The sequence below is a fragment of the Euprymna scolopes genome, chromosome 31 (assembly GCF_053919585.1).
Source record: "Euprymna scolopes isolate OS-2025 chromosome 31, ASM5391958v1, whole genome shotgun sequence".
Classification (NCBI taxonomy): Eukaryota; Metazoa; Mollusca; class Cephalopoda; order Sepiida; family Sepiolidae; genus Euprymna; species Euprymna scolopes.
The window spans coordinates 2098646-2120922 of record NC_136512.1 but is presented as its reverse complement, the minus strand read 5'-3'; the positions used below and the strand labels follow the sequence as shown (position 1 = coordinate 2120922).

Here is a 22277-nt window from a genome sequence, read left to right as displayed (position 1 = left end):
AAAACCAGTTTTACTAAAAACTGAGCAAAACGGTATAAAGCATGTCCAGTTTATTTTTTACCAATTATTTTGGCCCGTGTAGCTCTATAAAGTCAGTATTATGTGCCTCTTATTCACAAAACTTTGCAGACGTCTGACATAGAGTAATGGAAATACTGTCATCCGAAAGACTTGCAATATCAATTCTTTCCTTCAAACTTTTCAGCTTAACATTCACGGGCAATATGAATTGGAACAAATACATTGAGAACATTGCGAAAGCAGTTTCAAAGAAAGTGGGCTCCCTCTATCGTGCTAGAAGACTGTTCACACCTGAGAGTATACCGTACCTTTACAAGGCCACCATTCGCTCATGCATGGAGTATTGTTGTCACCTCTGGCTGGTGCATCTACCACTAACCTCTTCTATTTAGATTGGGTTTTAAAAAGAGCTTTCAATCTAATAGGTCCAACTTTGTCAACTAAGTTCCAACCTCTTTCCCATCGCCGCAATGTTTCATCTCTGTGTAATTATTACAAATATTTTAATGGAATGTGCTCCGATGAACTCGTTGCACTTGTGTTTCCTTGATGTACATATCAGCTATCTCTTGGAATTCCCTTCCTGCTACTTGCTTTCCCGACTTGCTAATTTTTCCTAGGCATTATTCTAAATAGTAGCTCATGATGTCCAAGTGGCAATATGCCTTGTTAGGTGTGAACGTGAGTAAAAGTAAAAAAAAAAAAAAAAAAAAAGTAAAAAAAAAAAAAAAAATAGCAATTGGTTTTCTAGCCCCGGAAGAAGCATTTTGTCAGCTAGTAGAATGATAAACTCAAACTTACCGTTCCGTTTGCATTCAAATTGGTCGCAGCAGTTCCCCGGTTTTCCGGTGCCCTTATGGACCATCTGTGGGTTAAAACCAGGGCCACACCTTGGGATTTGGCACAGGTCCATATTACACAGACATGCCAGCCGGTGTTTGCAACAACTCTCCGCTGACGTACTCCCACCAGTCGAGACGCTCGTGTTGGTCGTGAGTCGCGAATCCTTTGGGCACTGGTATTTGATAGTCGTGTCACAGCCGACATTGCGACAGGGATCGTCATCTTTTCCTGCAATGGTCAAAATAGAAAGAAAAAATGTAATTAACTTCGAAATGAAAACAGAGCAACATAAAAAAAATGGTTTCAAGAAGGAAAAAATACCGTTATATGCTCCCAAGATCTTCAATATTGCCAAGTCTGCTACAATGAATACATAATAAATATACACTAAATAACAATATAAATACTTGTATAATATAAAGGCAGTTGTCTGTATGTATGTATGTATGTATGTGTGTCTATGTTTGAATATGGCTAAAACTAATACTAATATATATATATATATATATATATTTCTGTAGAGATATTTTTTCTTATAATATATACCAATCCGTATTTAAGAAGCTCAATGTAATTACAGAGCAATGTACAGAATAAATGACAAAAAGTTATATTCCAAAATTCATGATGTTGACCATCTTATAATTTATTACTTTAATTCAGTTGACATTTACAATTCTTGACAGTATCTGTTTCGTAGCGCAAAACAATCACTTAATTATTATATCAATCAGTTAATCTATTAGGCCCTTAACTCATCAGAAGAAATAGCAACAATCAATCAATCAATCCAAAGGAAATGAAGTGTGATTTGACATGATTCAAATCCAAAAATTAGAAGAGAAGTTGAAAATACCTTTAATATGGTTCCATTATGCCATTTTGAATTTTATCCAAGAATGAATGTCAGGAATTGTAAAAGTCAAATGAATTAAAGGAATAAATTATAAGATGGTCAACATCATGCATTTTGGAATATAGTTTTTTGTCATTTATTCTCTCTCTCTTTCTCTCTCTGTCTCTCTCTGTATATATATATATATATATATATATATATATATATATATATATATAACTACTTCATTTATTCACATAAATTTAATATACGAAAGTATAGATTTATGCGTAAACTTTAAGTATTTACTTCAAAAGTGCTCAATACGTAGGTAGAGCTAGTTAGTAATTTATAAAATATATATGGCGATTAAGCTACACTGAATATTCTGCGTTTCATCCAACTATAGGATTCGTCAGGCTTATGCGCGAATTCTGTCGTTGCTTCTTGTTTTTATATATGTTGAGGATTTCTAGTCGGCCAATCAGCTTTCTAGTATCCACCGCGCCCCTTCCTACCAGTCAATGGGCCTGCATTTTATCAAACAAAGGATCTGTTTCAGAACTAGTTTAGTGGTTTTAGGTGGCCGTTCTCTTTTTTTTTTTTTTTTTTATATATATTGAGTAAAACGATTCATAATTTTGAATGAAAAAATCAGTTTCAAAAGGAAAAACACCTTAATCGATCAGAGGTGATTGGAAATTGTATTGTTATGATCACTGAACTTATGCATTTATAGATTGAACGTTTCATATCTCTGTTGTAGGTATTGACGGCGTGACACTTCAAGAAAGCAACACTTATCAGAAGCAGAGATGGGTCATTGACTTCCTGGCAGAAGTGCATTAAGAATGGTGGTGACTATGTAGAAAAAATAAATTGTGGAACAGAAAAGATCGCTTGTTTTAAGGGTACCACACCTACCTTATTAGCTCTTTAACCTTTTGAGCTAAATAAATAGAAGGCTTTACTTATGGAACGACCCTCGTATATAGAGTGGTTTCCTAGCTTACAGCTAGGAAACCACTCTATATACGAGGGTCGTTCCATAAGTAAAGCCTTCTATTTATCCACTGAAACTCGAACGTTTATCAAAAAGTGCTTAATGACGGAGCAAAATTATCGTATGTTTATTTATACAATCATTATTGGCTACATATGTGCATACATGTTTATGAAGCAGCGTCTTAAGACTAGAAAAAATTTAACGTGTAGATACCGCTTATCTAAAGAGTCGTATAAAAAACGTACACACATATGTAGATAATAATGTTTTCATGAATAAATACTAAATGTGTGTAGTTTTTTTTGTGTGTATGTAAGTGTGCGTGTATATGTGCGATTTGTATCAGAAACACATACACACGTATGCAGGCAATAATGTTTGCATAAATAAATATACTACATGTGTGTCCGTTTGTGTATATGTGTGTATGTATGTGTGTATGCATGTATGTGTGTATGTATGCGTGTGTGTATGTGTATGACTTGTATAACAAACACGTAAACACGTATGTAAGCAATAATGTTTGCATTAATAAATATACTACATGTGTGTGCGTGCGTGCACGCGTGTATCCGTGTATGTATGTGCGTGTGTATGTGTATGTGTGTGACTTGTATAACAAACATGTACACACATATGTAGGCAATAATTTTTGCATGCATAAATGTACTACGTACTACATGTGTGTGTATGTGTGTGTGTGCGTGTATGTGTGTGTGAGTCGTATCAGACATTTATACGCACATATGTAGCCAATAATGTTTGCATAGATAAATATATCACACGTGTGTGTATATGTGTATTTGTGTGTATGTGTATATGTGTGTGTGTGTGTGTGTGTGCGTGTGGTTCCTACCAATAAAAGAGGAATGTGTAATATGCCAATTACCTGAAAGATCTGTCAAGACCTTAAAACTCATAGGAACCATTCAGTCACTAAAACGGTACACTGAAACATGATGTCTAAAAAAGTTCATTCGTGCTAAATTAAGAGAGAAAAAAGTCGTGAAGATCCCGCTTCCACTTTGTCATTCGATGCTCCGGGGGAGGGGGGGGGAAACCGAGGCACATCAAATGGTAGAAATTGTCGAAAACAAGATGTGATGACCTTTTGGAGAATGGCTGCAATAAGGGAAGGCTAATTTGCGATTCGAAAAATTGCAACGATACCGAAATAATTGAACGAAATGAAAGACGTCTTCTCAATTGACTTTTATGTATCTTGATTTCATCAAAAAAGAGGAATCGACTGGGATAGATATGTGTATGGGTGAATATAAATATTAAGTATACAGGTTGAGATACACACACATACGCACGCATATATCTATATTATATTTCTCTTAGTCTGTCGTCTTTCTGTCTGTCTGTCAGTCTGTTTGTCTGTTCTACCTTTACTCGGAAACTACTGGACTGATCTGGATGATATTTTGTATGAACCTGCGTTATTATAAAGTACAGCGAACTAAGTATTACGGTATCCGTTCGATGCAAAGTTAAAGATTAATATAGATCAATAGGATTAGTATTTCAGGATATATATATATATATATATATATATATATATATATATATATATATATATATATATATATATATGTGTGTGTGTGTGAGTGTGTGTGTGTGTGTGTGTGTGTGTGTGTGTGTGTGTGTGTGTAATAGTTGTACCGATTGGCTTTCTAGATGTAAATCTAATGAAACACGTGATTATTAGAGAGTTCTTAGTGCAGGACAGAGCTGATATATAATCTGTTTATTATACAAACATTATTTGTTACATATGTGCATACATGTTTCAGTGGAATCTTAATTCAAGGATAACACCTCATCAGGCACCCAAAATATCGATTCTTTTTTTGGTCTGATGAGGTGTTATCCTTAAATTAGAATCCCACTTAAACATGTATGCAGATATGTAACCAATAATGTTTGTATAATAAACAGACACTCTCCCTCCCTCCCTCTCTCTCTCTCTCTCTCTCTCTCTCTCTCTCTCTATATATATATATATATATATATATATATATATATATATATATATTTTTTTTTTTTTTAGAGAGAATTAGACCTGGAGTCTAAACAGCAGAGTTTATTTTAATGTATTAGTAAATGTATTAATTCTATTAAAAGAAAACAATGTTCATTTTACTGTAGATATATAATAAGCTCAATAGGTATAGAACTCCTAGAGCTATTTTAATATCGAGTAAAACGATTCATAATTTTGAATTAAAAATCAGTTTCAAAAGGAAAAACAAACAAAATCAACTCGATTGTACGATCGTTTCAGAAACGATGTTCATTTTATTTAAATTGACAAAAAATATTGACAATAATTTGACAAAAGTTTTGTCTTTTAAAAACAAAGTCTCCTCATCATCAAAAAATAGGGGGAGGAAGCACCAAAATAAAATTAGCATTTTGGGGGAGTGTCCAGGTTGTAACACCTTAAACAAGGACAAACTCCGCCACTGCTCTGAAGAACTGCCTATTCAGTTTGAAGTCAATACTGATCGCAGCTCATCCAATGCAATCGACGAGGCACCATGACAAACGCTTTCTTATAATCTGCCAGATCCATGAAAAGATTAGCAGACCTTCGTTTGCAGTTTGTTAAGATCATTTTATCCATGAGAAACTGATCCTTAGTGCCTCGTGGTCTTTTTGTGCTGCCTTTCGCTTCCAAATTGTTTTGCTTCAAATGACAACATAACTAAGAGGCAGATCTAAAGTTTGTAACTTGATAACTTGACACCCCCACCTTTTGTCTTTCATGATCAAGACTATAGTCCCTTTTTGTCTGCCAATCAGGATAACTGTCTGTCATCAGTCATTTAGCATTGTTGCAAGAAGTGAGTGAGGAGCTGGAATGTTTATTATTATTATTATTATTATTATTATTATTATGAGTTTTCACACCTAGATAAATGGAGGGAGTTGCTTATGCGTTGGAGAAAGGGAGATAACCCGTATATGTGAGAGTTGATCCTCGTCCCCAAAGCAAAGAAAATTTAGACCATTATTAAAATGACCTTTAACCTGTTGACTGTGGTATATTGCTGATCCTGTGCAGTTCTAGGAGGTCCGCCCACTCAGGCTTTGCCTTCTCCATTTGGGAAGGGGTTAGTTTATTGCTAACCACCTGATGCGCTTCTACCGAGGAATGTTAAAGAACTGTCCAGGCACTTTTTGCAGGTCGGATGGCTCTTCTTCTAGGGTGCTGTCTTTACAAATTTCACGTTTCGAACTTTTTATCACATCTTCCTGCCATGGGAGAGTGATACATAAGGTGAGTATGAGAGAGAGAGAGAGAGAGAGAGAGAGAGAGAGAGTGGACGTGTGTCTGTTAGAGAGAGACAGGAAGAGAGAGAGAGGAAAAGAGAGAGAGAGAAAGAGAGAGAGAGAGAGAGAGAGAGAGAGAGAGAGAGAGAGAGAGAGAGAGAGGGGTGAATACGTGCGTGTTTGTGTGAGAGAAAGTGGACGTGTATGTGTTATAGATAGATAGATAGAGAGAGAGAGAAAGAGAGAGAGAGAGAGAGAGAGAGAGAGAGAATGAGAAATTGAGTTGATGTGTGTGTGTATGTTAGAGAGAGTAAAAGAGTGTGTGTTTGCGTGTGTGTGATTAAGGGAGAGAGAGTGAAAGAGAGAGAGAGAGAGAGAGAGAGAGAGAGAGAGAGAGAGAGAGAGAGAGAGAGAGAGAGAGAGAGAGAATGGACGTGTGTGCGTGTTAAAGAGAGATTGAGAAGGAGAGCGTACGCGCGTGCAGTGTGTGAGAGAGACAGAGAAGAGAGGTCTATTGAGAATGTCAATCGATGCTTCAAATTATTATTATTATTATTAGTAGTAGTAGTAGTAGTAGTATTAGTAGCAGTAGTATTATTAGTGTTAGTAGTACAAACTATGTGTAATAGTTGTAATAGTAACCAGAGAGTCTTCTGCAAGTAGTGTTTATGGTGGAACGGAGGGTGCGGGTGGGTGAGGGGGAGGTGAATCGCTTTCACGTTCAAGCTGAAAAGCACAGCGTGACACATGTAACCAAGTACATGTCACCTTTATCAAATAGATTTACGCTAAATTTTTCGGATGCCAACGTCATATCTTTTTTATTTTTTATATTTTTATTTTTTTTTTATATTTGTATCTTTAATTTTATTTGAATTACTATTTTCTATTGTTAACTTTTTCATTCAGGCAACAAAAACAAAAACAAAACAACAAAAAACAAAAAACAAGACAAAAAACAAAAAAAACTGATTCTAAATTCGAGTCAACGTAAAACCGAAACACGTTTTTTGAACAGGCAGTTTAATTTTCTCCTTTTACTACAGGATGGGACGATAAAAGCGTTGCCTTAAAGAAAACAACACTACAGCTTTATTTTAAAAGTTTTATTGAAAAAATCAATTCATGTAATTTTATTATGTAGTAGATTTGACTTCTATTCAATATAGCCGCCTTCAGTTTCAATCACTGCCTTGATATGGGTCCGGAACTAGGAGCATGCGTTTTCCACAATCACCGGCGGGAGCTCGGCGGAAGCTCGGTAAATACTCGGTGGATGGCGGCGATTAGGCTGACTTTGGTGCTATGGAAGGTCATGTTGGTGATGTTTTCAACGTATGACCAAACGAAATAGTCCAGTGAGTTCAGATCGGGAGAGGAGGGGACAGTGAGAAAAAGGTACAAATTCGTAGCACTACTTCTGAAGCTAAGCGTAGGTCTGTTTGAGAGCTCGGCGAATACTTGGTGAATATTCGGCAGATGGCGGCGATCAGTCTGGCTTTGGTGTTGTGAGAGGTCATGTTGGTGATGTTCTTGACGTATAACCAAACAAAATAGTCCAACGGGTTCAAATCGGAGATAGAGGGGGGTAGTGAGAGAAAGATACAACGGTGTAGTTTGAAGCCGCCTGGATCTTTTTAAATTTTTGGGCTGGCACCGAGTCCTGCTGTCACACCTAGGGTCTTCTAGCGGCCACCTGATTTTACCAGCGGATCGCCACACTCTTCAACACATCCAAGTACACTTTGGTGTTGACTTTCAAGCCGACTTCGAAGATGTGAGGTGGCATGATGTGGCCCTCACTTGAAGTGACACCAAAGATCATAACCGTGACCGGAATCTTTGTTTTCATCACTCTGGCACTTCCCTGTTATCCGTGGCAATCCAACGATGCGTTTTGAGGATGCTGGCAATGGTCCTTTTGTCATAACTTCGATCGGTAGAGAACATGAGTTGTACAGCAACGTGTCTCTGATCTCGCTCCTTGAACATTGTGTCACTTTCAAACATGATAAAAGGTTTCTATCGCTCTTGGGATTTATATAAAACTGGCCAACTAGTAGATGGTCTGCATAAAAAAAAGAAGATAACCGGCTTTTATCAAACAGAAATGGAATCACGTCGTCTTTTCTAGGGCGACAATTTTATCGTTCCAACATATACTCTCTTTTTCTGTGCCTAAATCTTAATGCAAATTATATTAACAAAGTTTGTTTCCTAGAACTATCCACCCGTGGAACTCTATATCGGTGGCCTGCTTTCCAGCTGATTACAACATGGTCGTTTTCAAGTCCAATGTAAACGATTTCTTATTGAGTTGCCCCCTTGAATAATCAACTTTTACTTTTAACGGATCATTATGTTATTGTCTAACTGATCACCTTACACGCATTAACCCTTATCCTCGAGTGGCCCCGAGGCTTTGATAGGTGATGTCTCCATTGTTAAAAAATACATACTACAATTGAAACACTAGCTACTGCGATTATCTCTCAAATTATAGGGCGCATCCTAAGTTGGGTGTTATACAGAAAGATGTTTGTTTACATATTTAAATCTTTGCATGTTGGTATAGTCGTTTTATCTTTGGCATTTTCGCAATCATCACAGCATAGTATCCGTGTTATGTTGTGATTGGCAATGCCAAAGATCTGAACGATTATCATTATTGATTTGTTAACCGTTATGCATAAAATATATGCAGAGAGAATGTTTTGAAAGAAAGGAATGTTAAGCTAAAATATTTATGTTAAAAATCTAATGGAAGAATTTGAACTTAGATTTAGAAATGTTATGAATAAAATATTACAGATTAAAAATAGATTTAGGAATTCAATTTGATATAAACAATGAAATTGACCTGCTAACAAAGAAAAGTATGTTTTATATATATATATATATATATATATATATATATACTAGGGGTACAAGTAAGAGAGAGAGAGAGAGAAAGAAAGAGAGAGAGAGAGAAAGAGAGAGAACGAGGGAGTTTCGACTTAACTAACGAAGAGAAGATTAAGGACTAAAGAGAAAGAAAGCGTTGTAAATCTCTAAGAGAACATCTAACAGTAAAAAATGAGAATAAATGAGCAAAAACAAAAAGTCCCTGTTTTTACTGTTTCATAGTGAAATGTTTTCTTGCTGTGTCCAAGAGACGAACGGAGCCACAACTCAAGGCTAGTAGTCCGTTATCAAACAGCTATTGTGTGCTTATGTGTGATATTTGTTGTACCCACCCCGAACAAATTACTGTTACCGTATCCATTCTATTTGAACTCTGTTGTAATATGTGTAGACACGAACACACAACGAACACACAACGAACATTCATAACCACTAGACGATACACGAGCATCGGTTTCATACACACGTATATTTATATAGGCTAGATTTGCATGAATATACACTCGGTATATACGTGTGGGAATTGAAACTCCCAGGCTAATTCGATTGTCGCCCTTTAACTCTGATAACCGGAGAGTGACACAGCCACATGACTTCCTGTTTCTTATATTTCTGCCTCTTTTGTGCTGAACTCTCGACCAGTCAATATGTAACCAAGAACCGCTCCGGTTGGAATGGCTACCCAACCAGCGCTCCCGACTAACCCGCCAGCCTCTCATCAGTGAACTCTTATTCTCAACAAACTCTTATTCTTACTATCTATATATTATTTCTATGTGTATTTATGTAAATAAATCTACATTCTTTCACTAATATATATATCGGTATGTTTTCGTCATCATTATGCGACCTTTTGCTTTTCAATCACTCTACCATTCAATTCATTTAACTACACATGAGGATGGGATCGTCTATAACATACAGACAATCCTGTCCTGCCTCCCCCTCCAAATATGCACCCCGATAATACAACAGTCGGGGAAACAGTGAGTAGAGAAGGAATTCTAAGAGCAAGAGATCCGAGGAAAGAAACTATTAGAGTAGAAAGTTTTTGACATCTGAAGACCTCTACAGTGAAGGGGCGTGATTTTGCTGCTAGTAAGGATGATCAGAATATTTACCTTGAAGTGGTACAAGTGCAGAACAAGCACATGGGTGCGACATTACGGCGAGCATCTTAAGTAGGGGAGTTGTGCAGCGAGATGTTTGTTTACATTACATTTAATTTTTACTGTATGTTGACACAGTCGGGCAAAATGAGAGACGAAAGGGAATTTGACAGAAAGATTTTCGAGTTAGGCAAGATACACCTGGAGAAGATTGGAGGCTACATCGGCCGAAATGTAAAAATAACACTGAGGATGAGAACAGTAGTCTGAAGAATCCAAATGACACGAAAAAAGGATTATTTTCTATGAGAATGAAAAAATCAATTGAAATATGAAGAAATCAATTGAAATATGAAGAGAACTTGAGATCCGGGTCAGAAGAAGTGTTTCGTGAATTTGACCTGTTTGAATTCTTTCATGGAAACCCAATCAGGGAAATCGATACTTGGGTGGTGTCGGCTTATGATCGATTTTCACCTTCGTTTGCTCAGAATTTTTTTTTTACTCACCTTCCCCCTAGCAAGGCATATTGCCACTTGGGCGCAATATCAGTACAGGTAGCAGGAAGGGAATTCCAAAGTCTAGCTGTTTGAGGGAAGAAGCCAAGTACGTCCAAGGATGGAATACTGTTGCCATATCTGTGTAGGAGCTGCTAAAAACAGCCTATCCTGCCTTGACAGAGTACAAAATAGATTTCATGGCTTAGTGCGGGATGCCCTTTTCTCTACCCTGCAACCTCTCTCCCACAGAAGAGACGTTGCGAGCCTATCCTTGTTTTATCGTTATTTCCATGGCAGGTGCTCATCTGAACTCCAATCTCTGCCCCCCCCTCGTCAATCTTTCACAAAAAACACCCGTCTAGCTGAATCCAATGTGAAAATTTTTTCACACTCTTTATCTGTGCCTAAATCAAAACGTAGATTCCATGAACAAAGCTTCTTTCTTAGAACTGCACGCCTGTGGAACTCTGTTCCGTCTGCCTGCTTCCCATCTGACTACAACCTGGATGTCTTCAAGTCCAACGTTAACAAATTCCTAATGAACCGCCTCCTTAAGTAAACACTTCATTAAATCTCCACACTAACGTACTGTACTTGTAATAACCCTTATCCCTGAGTGGCTTCCGGGCCTTGATAAGTGGTGACCACCGTGTAAAAAAAAAAAACTACTAGAGTAAAAAACTTTCTTGCATTTAGGGAACTCAACAGTGAAGGGGTGCGATTTTGTTGCTAAGCGGTCTTGTCAGGGATATGCACATCGAGGGAGCACAAGTGCAACGAGTTCATCAGAGCACATTCCATTAAAATACTCGTAAAACATGCACAGAAATGCAACACTGCGGCGATGGGACAGGGGTTGAAGCTTAGTTGAGAAAGCTTAGTTGACAAAGCGAGACCTATTAGATTGAACATTTTTTGGACTCTATACAAGAGGAAGAGACTAGTGGTAGATACACCAACCCAAATGTACTAATATAAGTAGTGGTGTAGTTTTGTGTATTTATGGTTAGAAAGCCAATATCTTCAGATCGCCTGATCTGGCAACACAAATCAAGAACTGATAAAATATCAACTGCTTATAATAAGCAACTGGTGTTTTTGTCTTTCTGTCGAATTGTTTGGAGATGAAAGCTAAGGTGAAGTTGTGTTTAGGAGGTCGACCTTCCCAGGCATTACCTTCACTCTTTGAGAAGGAGTTGGTTTATTGCTACTAACTATCCGAGGCGCCTCTACCGGAAAATACAGCCAACATCTAGTAAATACAAATCCATATTAATCACTAACTGTGCATCGAATGCAATAATACTTCGTTGCAATTTTCACAATATACGGTGAAACAATAAAAGTGTCGCCCACAAGAAAACAAGACTACAGTTTATTTAAAAAGTTTTATTGAAAAAAAAAATCAATTCAGGTAACTTGATGATGTAGTGAAGCTGACATCTATTCATTGTAGTCGCCTTCAGTCTCAATCAAATGTCTCGATACGGGTCCGGAACTGGGAGCATGCCTTTTCCACAAGCGCCGGCGGGAGCTTAGCGGAAGCTTGGAGAATACTCGGTGTATGGCAGCGATCAGGCTGACTTTGGTGTTGTGGGAGGTCATGTTGGTGATGTTCTCGACATATGAACAAACGAAGTAGTCCAGCAGATTCAGGTCGGGGGAGTAGGGGAGGGGGTTAATGAGAGAAGGGTACAAAGTTGCAGCACTCCTTCTGAACCAAGCCTGGGTCTTTTTAGACTTGTGGGCTGGCGTCAAGTCTTGCTGCCACACCCAGGGTCTGCCAGCGACCACCTGATTGCAGCAGGGGATCTCCACACTCTTCATCACATCCAGGTACACTTTGGTGTTGACTTTTAAGCTGACTTTGAAGATGTGAGGTGGCATGATGTGGCCCTCACTTGAAACCACACCAAATATGATAACAGTGGTCGGAAACCTTGTTTTCATCACTCTGGGCATGTCCCTGTTATTCGCGGCAATCCAGCGATACGTTTTGGCAATAATCCTGTTGTCATAACAGCAGTAGAGAGCATGAGTTGTACAGCGGCGCATCTCCGATCTCGCTCGTTGAACATTGTGTCATTTTCAGACATGATAGAAGGCTCCTATCGCTCTTGGGATTGTACATAACTGGCCAACTAGTAGATAGTCTGCAACTAAAAAAAAAAAAAAGGGGGGGGGAAGAAAACTGGTTTTCATAAAACAGAAATATAATCATGTCAACGTTTTTATGGCGACAATTTTATCGTTCCACCCTGTAAAAACAGAAGTTATATCTTAATACTTTTAAGGAATTTTATACGACGAGTATGGACTTCGCGCAAGGATTTCAGTCAAACAAATTGCTCGGTTCAAAATATAATAATCTCCGCTGATCATGAAAAAAAAAAAAAATAAATAAAATAAAAATAAATAAAACACGTAAGTAATACTTGTGGGGGTTAACGATGGATTGGGGGGGGGGGGTCATCTACCTCCCCCTCCCTTCAGACACTCTGAAATCAAATGAAAGTGAAAACCTCTCTTTTACATTACGTAAAAAGAAACCTATTGGCATGGTCAGTTGATATTGCTTCTATGTTTTCACTGCATATTCTGTCGCTGTGTCCTATTTTCTAAAGATATATGTAAATGCTAGCAGGCTGCCCGACGTTGCCTGGTCGAAGATACGCTTAAACATGATATTTTAATTCATGCAGATCACGTATTTATTATTTAAGAACCAATTCTCTACTGATTATTATATTGTACCTAATATATAGTAGTGAGATCAAAAGTAAAAAAAAAACATATGATTTGGGTGCCATCAGCTAGAATTGAAATCAAAACATGCAACGCTCCAGCCTCATTCCTTAGCCACAACCATGTATATGAAAACAGTTTAAAAATAACATTGTTTAACCATGGGTTCTGCTAGTTGTTGTCGTTATTGTTTGATGTAGGGGGCTACATACTGGGACATACTTTATAGGGGTACTAAGTAGGGGTTTGAGCAGCAAATGTCTGTTTACATTACACTTGAATTTCTGCATGTCAGTACAGACAGGGAAGCAAGAATCCGGAAGGGAATTCCAAAAAATCTAGCAGTTTTAGGGAATAAATTATTAGAATAGAAGGCTTTCTTACATCTGAAAATTTCTACTGTGTAAGGGTGGGAATTTGCTGCTTGTCGGGTTTGTCGAGTGTATTTCCATTGAGGATGCACAAGGGCTTGTAGTTTGTCGGAGCATCAACCATTAAAATACTTGTAAAACAGGCAGAGAGATACAACATTTCATCGATGGGACAGAGGTTGAAGCCTAGCTGATAATGCGGGACGTATTAGGTTGACGACTCTCTTTTGGATTCTGTCAAAGAGAAAGAGACTAGTAGCAGATGAACCGGTCCAAATGTGACAACAATACTCCATGCATGGGCGAATGGAGGCTTTCTAGAGGTACAGGGTACTCTCAGGCGTAAGTAACTTTCTAGCACGGTAGAGAGAACCCACCTTATTTGCAGCAGCCTTAGCAATGCTCTCAATGTATCTGTTCCAACTCATGTTCCCGTGAATGTTAAGCCGAGAAGTTTGAACAAAGTACTTTCAGGTAATGTATCATTAGCCATGGCTATTAGTAGCTGAGCAGGTTTCTTGTAGTTATTAAAGGAAAGGAACTTAGTCTTAGCAGCATTGAATGCGACCATCCATTTTTGTCCCCATTCCAATATTAATTAAGAAAATAATTTAAAAGGGAAATGTATGTTTATGCGTTAAAAGTGAATACACTTTTTGTTGTTTCGTGGATTTTAAAGACTAAAATATTTTCATTATTTACTTAAAATATACATATAAAAAATGGGAGAAATACGATTCGATTTAAACTGCAACTAAACTTCATTCAATATTAGCAGTTCAGCCCAGCCTTGCTCGGGCCCTATATACTGTTCATAACTTTATGTTTATATATATATATATATATATATATATATATATATATATATATATATATATATATATATATATATATATATATATATTAAAAAGTTTGATTCATGTCCAGGTAACCGACATCTAAAATTTACAGTGTTTAGGCCCAAAATTAGCAGAGGAGTTTGGTAGAGTCTGCAAAGGTAAACTCTTTCAGCTTTGACCTCTTGACAGCCAAATTTTCGCTCTGAAACTAATTAAAAAGCTCGCTCTATGTCTGAATAGCCTTTATGTAAAATTTCAAATGTTTAGACCCAAAATTTGCTTAATAGTTTGCTTGAGAGGGTAAAAATATTTTGACTTTTGACCCCTTGGTAACCACATTTTCGGCCAAAAACCGATTAAAAAGCTGTCTTAATACAATTTATGTCAAATTTCAAAATGTTTAGACCAAAAATTGGCTGAGAGGTCAAATTTTTAAAACTTTGACCCCAATTTTGACCCCTTAACATTTATTGTTTTAGGCTCAAATTGGGCCCAAATCAGTTTGATCCATGTCCAAGTAACCTACATCTAAACTTTCAAGTGTTTAGACCCAATATTGTCCGAGGAGTTTGGTAGAGTTTTCAAAGGTTAAATCGTTGAACTTTAATTCCTTGACAGCCAAATTTCTGGCCGAAACCCGATTAAAAAGATTTTTCCAAATCTCAATACTCCTTATGTCAAATCTTGAGTTTGTCGACTAAAAATCGACAGAGAAATTTGGTATGTAAATGTACACAGACAGACACATTTACATACAATTTCACTTATATATATATATATATATATATATATATATATATATATATATATATACTTATACATATATATATATATATACATATATACATAAAAGCAACAAGAATTATGTATGTAAAATTTTGTATGTTTGCAGCAAGAATCAATCAAAAACTGCGAAATAGAATTATAAATTTAAGGAAAAAAACAAACAATAATTAAGCAAACAATCAAACGATAAAAAATGAAAAAGAAAATCAACCGATTTAGATTCGAACAAACAAATTAAATACAAAAAATATTTATTTTTAAATAAAAATCTGTTAAATAATTTAGTTAATAATAATAATAACCTTATAACTTCAGCACCGTCCATATATTGAAAAAATACCAAAAAACTGATTAGTTAATGAATTTTTAAAAGTTTTTTCATACTTATCGATTAAAAATTAAAAAATATTTGGAAATTAATATACAGTTTTAGTTTACAGTTTTCAATCGAATATTTTTATGTTTTTTATTGAAATATTTTTGAGGTCTTTATCGAAACCTTTTGTGTTTTTTTATTGAACTATTTTTGTGATTTTTATTGAAATATTTTTGTGTTTTTTTATTGTAATATTTTTGTGTTTTTATTGGAATATATTTGTGTTTTTTATTAAAATATTTTCGTGTTTTTTATTCGAAATATTTGTGTTTTTAAGTGAAACATTTGTTGTGTTTTTTATTGAAATATTTTTTGTTTGTTATCGGAATATTTTTGTATTTTTATTATATATTTTTGTTTTTTCATCGAAATATATTTGCGTTTTTTATTGACATTTTTTTGTGTTTTTTATCGAAATATTTTTGTGTATTTTTATCGAAATATTTTTGTTTTTTTAAAATATTTTGTGTTTTTTATCGACATATTTTTGTGTCTTTCCCTTGAAATATTTTTTGTGTTTTTTTTCTTGAAATATTTTTGTGTCCTTTTATCGAAATATTTTTGTGTTTTTTTATTGAAATATTTTTGTGTTTTTTTATTGAAATATTTTTATGTTTTTTATCGCAATATTTTTGGTTTTTTTATCGAAATATTTTTGTGTTTTTTCTACGTATATCGAAAACTAAAAAGTATCTATAAATGAAAATTATCTATAAATAAAAATTATCTGTAAATTAAAATTATCTGTAAATTAAAATTATCTATAAATTAAAATTATCTATAAATTAAAATTTTCTATGAATTAAAATTATCTATGAATTATAATTTCCTATAAATTAAAATTTTCTATAAATTAAAATTATCTATAAATTAGAATTTTCTATAAATTAAAATTATTTATAAATTAAAATTATCTATAAATTAAAATTTTCTATAAATCAAAATTTTCTATGAATTAAAATTATCTATAAAATAAAATTATCTATAAATTGGAAATTTTCTATAAATAAAAATCATCTATAAATTAAAATTATATATGAATTAAAATTATCTGTAAATTAAAATTATTTATAAATTAAAATTTTCTATAAATAAATATTATCTATAAAATATTGAAAATACCATGAAAATCTTTTTATCTATTATTAAGAAAACAAAATGAAAAAAAATCTTTAACAGGTTATAAACAAATATAAAATTTTCTACTTTTTGACCAGAGATTCAGTATTTCTTTTATAAAAAAAATATATTCTTTTATATATATACAGTTAAAAGAAAAATAATTCAATGGTTGCTCCATTATAAAGAAAAAGGATGTATAAAAATCTCATTGAAAAATCACTTTCAAACTTCCTTAACTTAAAATTAAATTGACGTGTGATTTAGTAATTAAATACACTTTCAATAAATATCAAACTTCCCGGCAAAAAATTATCTTTCGGAAAAGAAAATACAGTCATTTTTGGGCCAGTTTTATGAATTTCTCGGTAATATCTTTGAGAATGGAAAAAGAAAATGGCGTAATAGTCAGCACGAAGCTTACGACTGTGGTCATTCTATATTATTTTATGACGTTAGCAAATGACGTGACCTTTAGAGCCTAGGTTTGCGTCTTTTACGACGGGTGCGAAAGAGCTAGGTGAAAAACTATGAAAATAGATATGGCAATTAAGCTATACTGAATTTCCACAAAGTTCAATGAACAAAGCTTCTATCCTATACTTGCCCATCTGTAAAACATAATACCACGTGGCTGCTTTCCAACTGACTATAACGCGGCCCTTTTCAATTTCAACCTAAACAAGTTCTTGTTCAGCTGTCCTCGTAAATAACCAATTTCTACCCAAATTCCACCATTACCGATTATCACGGTGTTCTATCATTAAATCTGATCCTCGAGTGGCCTGTGGGTCTTGATAAGCGGTCCCTTAAATTCTGGCTATTTTTCTCTGATTGAAATATGTCATTTAATAAGGTCAGCAAGTTAAATCTGTTAATTGAAACAGCAATAAAAAGATAATTGTAGCTTTGTAATTTGTAGACGTTCATTCTAATTTAGTAGACCAGATAATTACTAATACAAGAGTCGTTCGCTTATGTAGATTATACAGTCGAATAAAATAGCAATCGACATAAATTAAATGCATATTTAAAACACATATACACGCGCGTGCACGTGGGTTGAACATTAATTCTAGCCATCGTAGACACCATATTTTTTTTAATCATATATGTGTGAAATATAGGTAGAGATAACTATATAGTTACACACATATACATCTCCCATATATGGAGAGTTATTTTGGGTCTTCCGGAATTTTACGTATTACATCGTTGTACACTTTTTTTTTTATTGATAACTTTCTGGCTTCTCTGGTGAGTGCATTGATATCCAATGTTTACATATAAACGTTCAATGTTCCGTGCGAACGAAACGGATGTGTTAAATGTACCGAAGGTTTATATTTTTGAAGAAATGATTGGAAAGATGAATAAAACATTGGACTTTAGAATACACACACACACACACACACACACACACACACACACACACACACACACACACACACACACACATATATATATACACTGACAACGTGCCTTATTAACAGACCGCCCTGAGCTACCCGGTCGAAAAATACGATAAATATATTTTAATTTATGCAGATTTCGTATTTATTACTATCATTGAGCACATTTTGTATAGATTATTATATTGTACCTAATATATAGTAGTAGTCGGCCAGTGTGGCCCGGTCGTAAAATACGCTCAAATATAATATTTTAATTCGTGCAGATTTCCTATATATTATTCAGGAGCCAACACTAGATTAATAATGATATTGTACCCAATATGTAGCAATGATTTCAAAATAAAAAAATGACCTTTGTGCCATCAGCTAAAATCGAAACCCAAATATTTCGCGTTACAACCTTAGTCGTTACAGTTTAAGCTATCGTTAGATGAATAAAAAAAAAATGTCAGACTATCGCTACTCATATAGGCGTTAAAGAGATGTAAAAAACAATTATACTATATTATAAAATGTTGATACCGTTTGCTTTACGCATTACATAGATGTTGTAGATGAAAAAAAAAAAAATGGAATACTTCCTATGTTAATAAAAGAGTCCTGTTCATAGGATGTAAAAAACATTGGAAAATTGTTTTGTTCTATGAACTGATGAGGTTGCCCAGTTGTGTAAAATTACAATTAATGAATTCTTATATACTTGTATGAAACCTGAAACAACTGTACGTAAGCTGTTACCAATAATAACCTCACATTTTGAAAACGAGCAACTATATGGGTGTCTGATATTTGTAAAGCGGTATTTTTATTACTAATTTTCGGAAAGGTTATCATTTTTAGTTTCAGCCCTCGATATTGACATATAAGAATATAACTGTTTATCGAATTAAAATTTGCACAACTATATCATCGCGTAGAAAAAACACTATTGCAAAAAGTTTTACAGCCTACGAATATGACCTTTCCAGTTAACACAACGGGTATCCATTTTTTCATAAACAGCATTTATATAATCTTAAAAGCGGGATTTATCTACATTTTTAAATTGAATACACTTGCCTTGCAATGCAGTAATCAATCGAATTTCATTGTAATTGGTAGCCAGTTCTTGTTCATCTATTGGAGGGTGTTTTCTTTTTTCCTATTTTCGGTTGCACGGGTTTAAGTTGTTAGCTTCGCAGCAAGTGTTATTATAATTTAGTTTATTATTTTGTATCGATAAATTTTTCAAGTTATTATATAATTAATACCTTCCAAATAATAATATGTAATTCGAGTGAAGTGTGTTCAATTTAAAAATGTAGATTAATCCCGTTTAAAGCATATATATGCCGTTGAGAAAAAAATAATATTCATTGTATTAACTAGAAACGTTCGATTTGTGGATTGAGAAACTTTTGTGATATTGTTTTTTACTATGCGCTGATGAAGTCGAAATTGTGCAAATTTTAATGTGATGTACAATTATATTCTTATATACCAATGCCGGGAGTTGAAACAATCGTATGCAGTACTGTGACCAATAAGAGAAAACTTTCCAAAAAATGAGTAAATTCTTGTGTGTCTGTTCTTATTAACGTATTATCTTGAAATAAAAATATTTATATATCTAGTATTGCACTATTGAGTAATCTAAATGGGAACTGCCCCAAGTAGTTAAATTGCATCCCTCTCCCCCCTCTCTATCCCTCCCTCTCTCTCTCTCTCTCTCTCTCTCTCTCTCTCTCTCTATATATATATATATATATATATATATATATATATATATATATATATATATATAATAAAAATAACAATTAAGTTTACCAAAATGATCCAAGATGGTAAAACTAAAGTATATTATAAATATTAAAGAATTAATATTTATAAAGTAATCTCAACCAGATGTAAAAGCTTGATAAAACCAAATAGAAGATAGAGCTTATAATAAGAGCAAATAGTTAATAAAACATGTTAAAAAACACTTTGAAAAAGAGTTAAAAACATATTTAATCTGAAAAGGAATCACTTAATAAGTGGATAGTCCTTAATCCGCGGAGTTTCGAAGAGATACTTTCCTTCTCATCAGAGGGTAGGATTTAGCAAAATGCGGGATCGTATTTTGCATACAAAAGTATTTGATGAAACTGAAGAAAAAGGTGATTTCAAGTGAATGGATAGTCAAAATCCAAGAAAGTTACTTAAATTTCCATTCACACCAGTAAAATCAAAGGAAATCACGCAATTGGAAGATGGTCCAGAATAATAAATGGAAATTTAATTAACTTTCTTGGATTTATATTTTTGGATTTTACCGTCATTAGATAATTTACCTTTCACCAGACTATCCATTCACTTAAAATCACATTTTTCTTCACCATATTCCCTCTGCTTCACTTTTTGTTATCAAGTAAGATCTTTGACTTACTTGCAGCTTCATCAAATACTTTTGTATGCAAAATCCGATCCCGCATTTTGCTAATTCCTACCCTCTGATGAGAAGGAAAGTATTTCTTCGAAACTCCGCGGATTAAGGACTATCCACTTATTAAATGTTCCCTTTTTAGATTAAATATTTTTTAATTCTTTTTCAAAGTGTTTTTTAACATGTTTTATTAAGTATTTGCTCTTATATATATATATATATATATATATATATATATATATATATATATATATATATATATTAAACTGTAATTCAATGAATTTCAAAAAACTCTTATTGAAATGAAATGAAGAGGTTGAGTTTCATATCAAAGAATTTTTATTATTCTAAGCAAGACAAAGAATGTTTTTGAGAGTTTATCTCCTTAACCTATAGGGTTTCGATGTCTACCATCTCATCAGAGGAGTGAAAATATTAGCAAATAGTTATAAAGGTATGCACCCTATTTGCTAAAGTCAGTGAGACATGGAAAGTCAAAGTGAAAATAATATATTTATCAGAAGTTTTTCTACAAATACTCCTGCTACAGAACTTCTGATAAATATATTATTTTCACTTTGACTTTCCATGTCTCACTGACTTTAGCAAATAGGGTGCATACCTTTATAACTATTTGCTAATATTTTCACTCCTCTGATGAGATGGTAGACATCGAAACCCTATAGGTTAAGGAGATAAACTCTCAAAAACATTCTTTGTCTTGCTTAGAATAATAAAAATTCTTTGATATGAAACTCAACCTCTTCATTTCATTTCAATAAGAGTTTTTTGAAATTCATTGAATTACAGTTTAATTTATTTGCTCTATCTTGCATATCGAGCAATTCTCGTTTAGATGGGATAACTTATAGAATATTACTGCCAGTAATATTTTGTAAACCTACAATCTCACGTTTACATAACCACTGATTGTTAAATAAAAACTACTCCGAAGTATATATATATATATATATATATATATATATATATATATATATATATATATATATATATATATATATATATATATATATATATATATTCTAGCAGGCTACCGGCGTTGCTCGGTCGTAAAATGCCGATAAATATTATATTGTAATTAAAGTAGATTTCTTATTTATTATAAACAGAAATACCGTAGGTATTAAACGTAACCATAAGTTCCTTTAAAATAAAAATGAAGTAAAAAAACAAAAGCAAACAGACAAAAAACCCCGCAGAAATTGAGACATGTGCATGCGAATATTATGTTTCTTCTAAACTGTTCATTTCTTGTAAGCAGAAAAAAGTACTTGAGCTGAGATCGAAACCAAAACGTAAAGACAGTGAATCACGTACCATAACCATTAGGCCATTTTGACAACATGTTTTCAAACTTACTTATTCTTAACATAACAAATGTGAACGATTCACGCATGTGCATTCGTGAAACAGTTGACAAACAGATAAAAATCCGATGACGCACAAGTTTGATCTCTTAGCAGCCCTTTTTTCAGATTAAAACCGATTAAAATTTTTTCCACATATCTGAATACCCTATATACTGCTTTTTAAGTTTGTAGATAAAAAATTCATTGACTGTATCAGTTGAGAAGTGTTCTCGCGCACATTCTCGCTTATATATATATATATATATATATATATATATATATATATATATATATATATATATATATATATGTGTGTGTTTATGTGCGTATGAGCGTAGGTATATTTGTGTGT

At 33.9% G+C, this 22277-nt stretch overlaps 1 protein-coding gene across 3 annotated transcripts in view; it reads right to left on the bottom strand.

The window, feature by feature from the left end:
* The window catches only part of LOC145255586 (cysteine-rich motor neuron 1 protein-like), a 238147-nt gene that overhangs the window by 71745 nt on the left and 144125 nt on the right, over positions 1–22277 (bottom strand). For all 3 annotated transcript variants that reach the window (XM_080114064.1, XM_080114063.1, XM_080114062.1), the window contains exon 3: positions 823–1092. In XM_080114064.1, coding sequence (XP_079970190.1) covers positions 823–1092 — 270 coding nt within the window. The remainder of the gene's footprint in view (positions 1–822; positions 1093–22277) is intronic.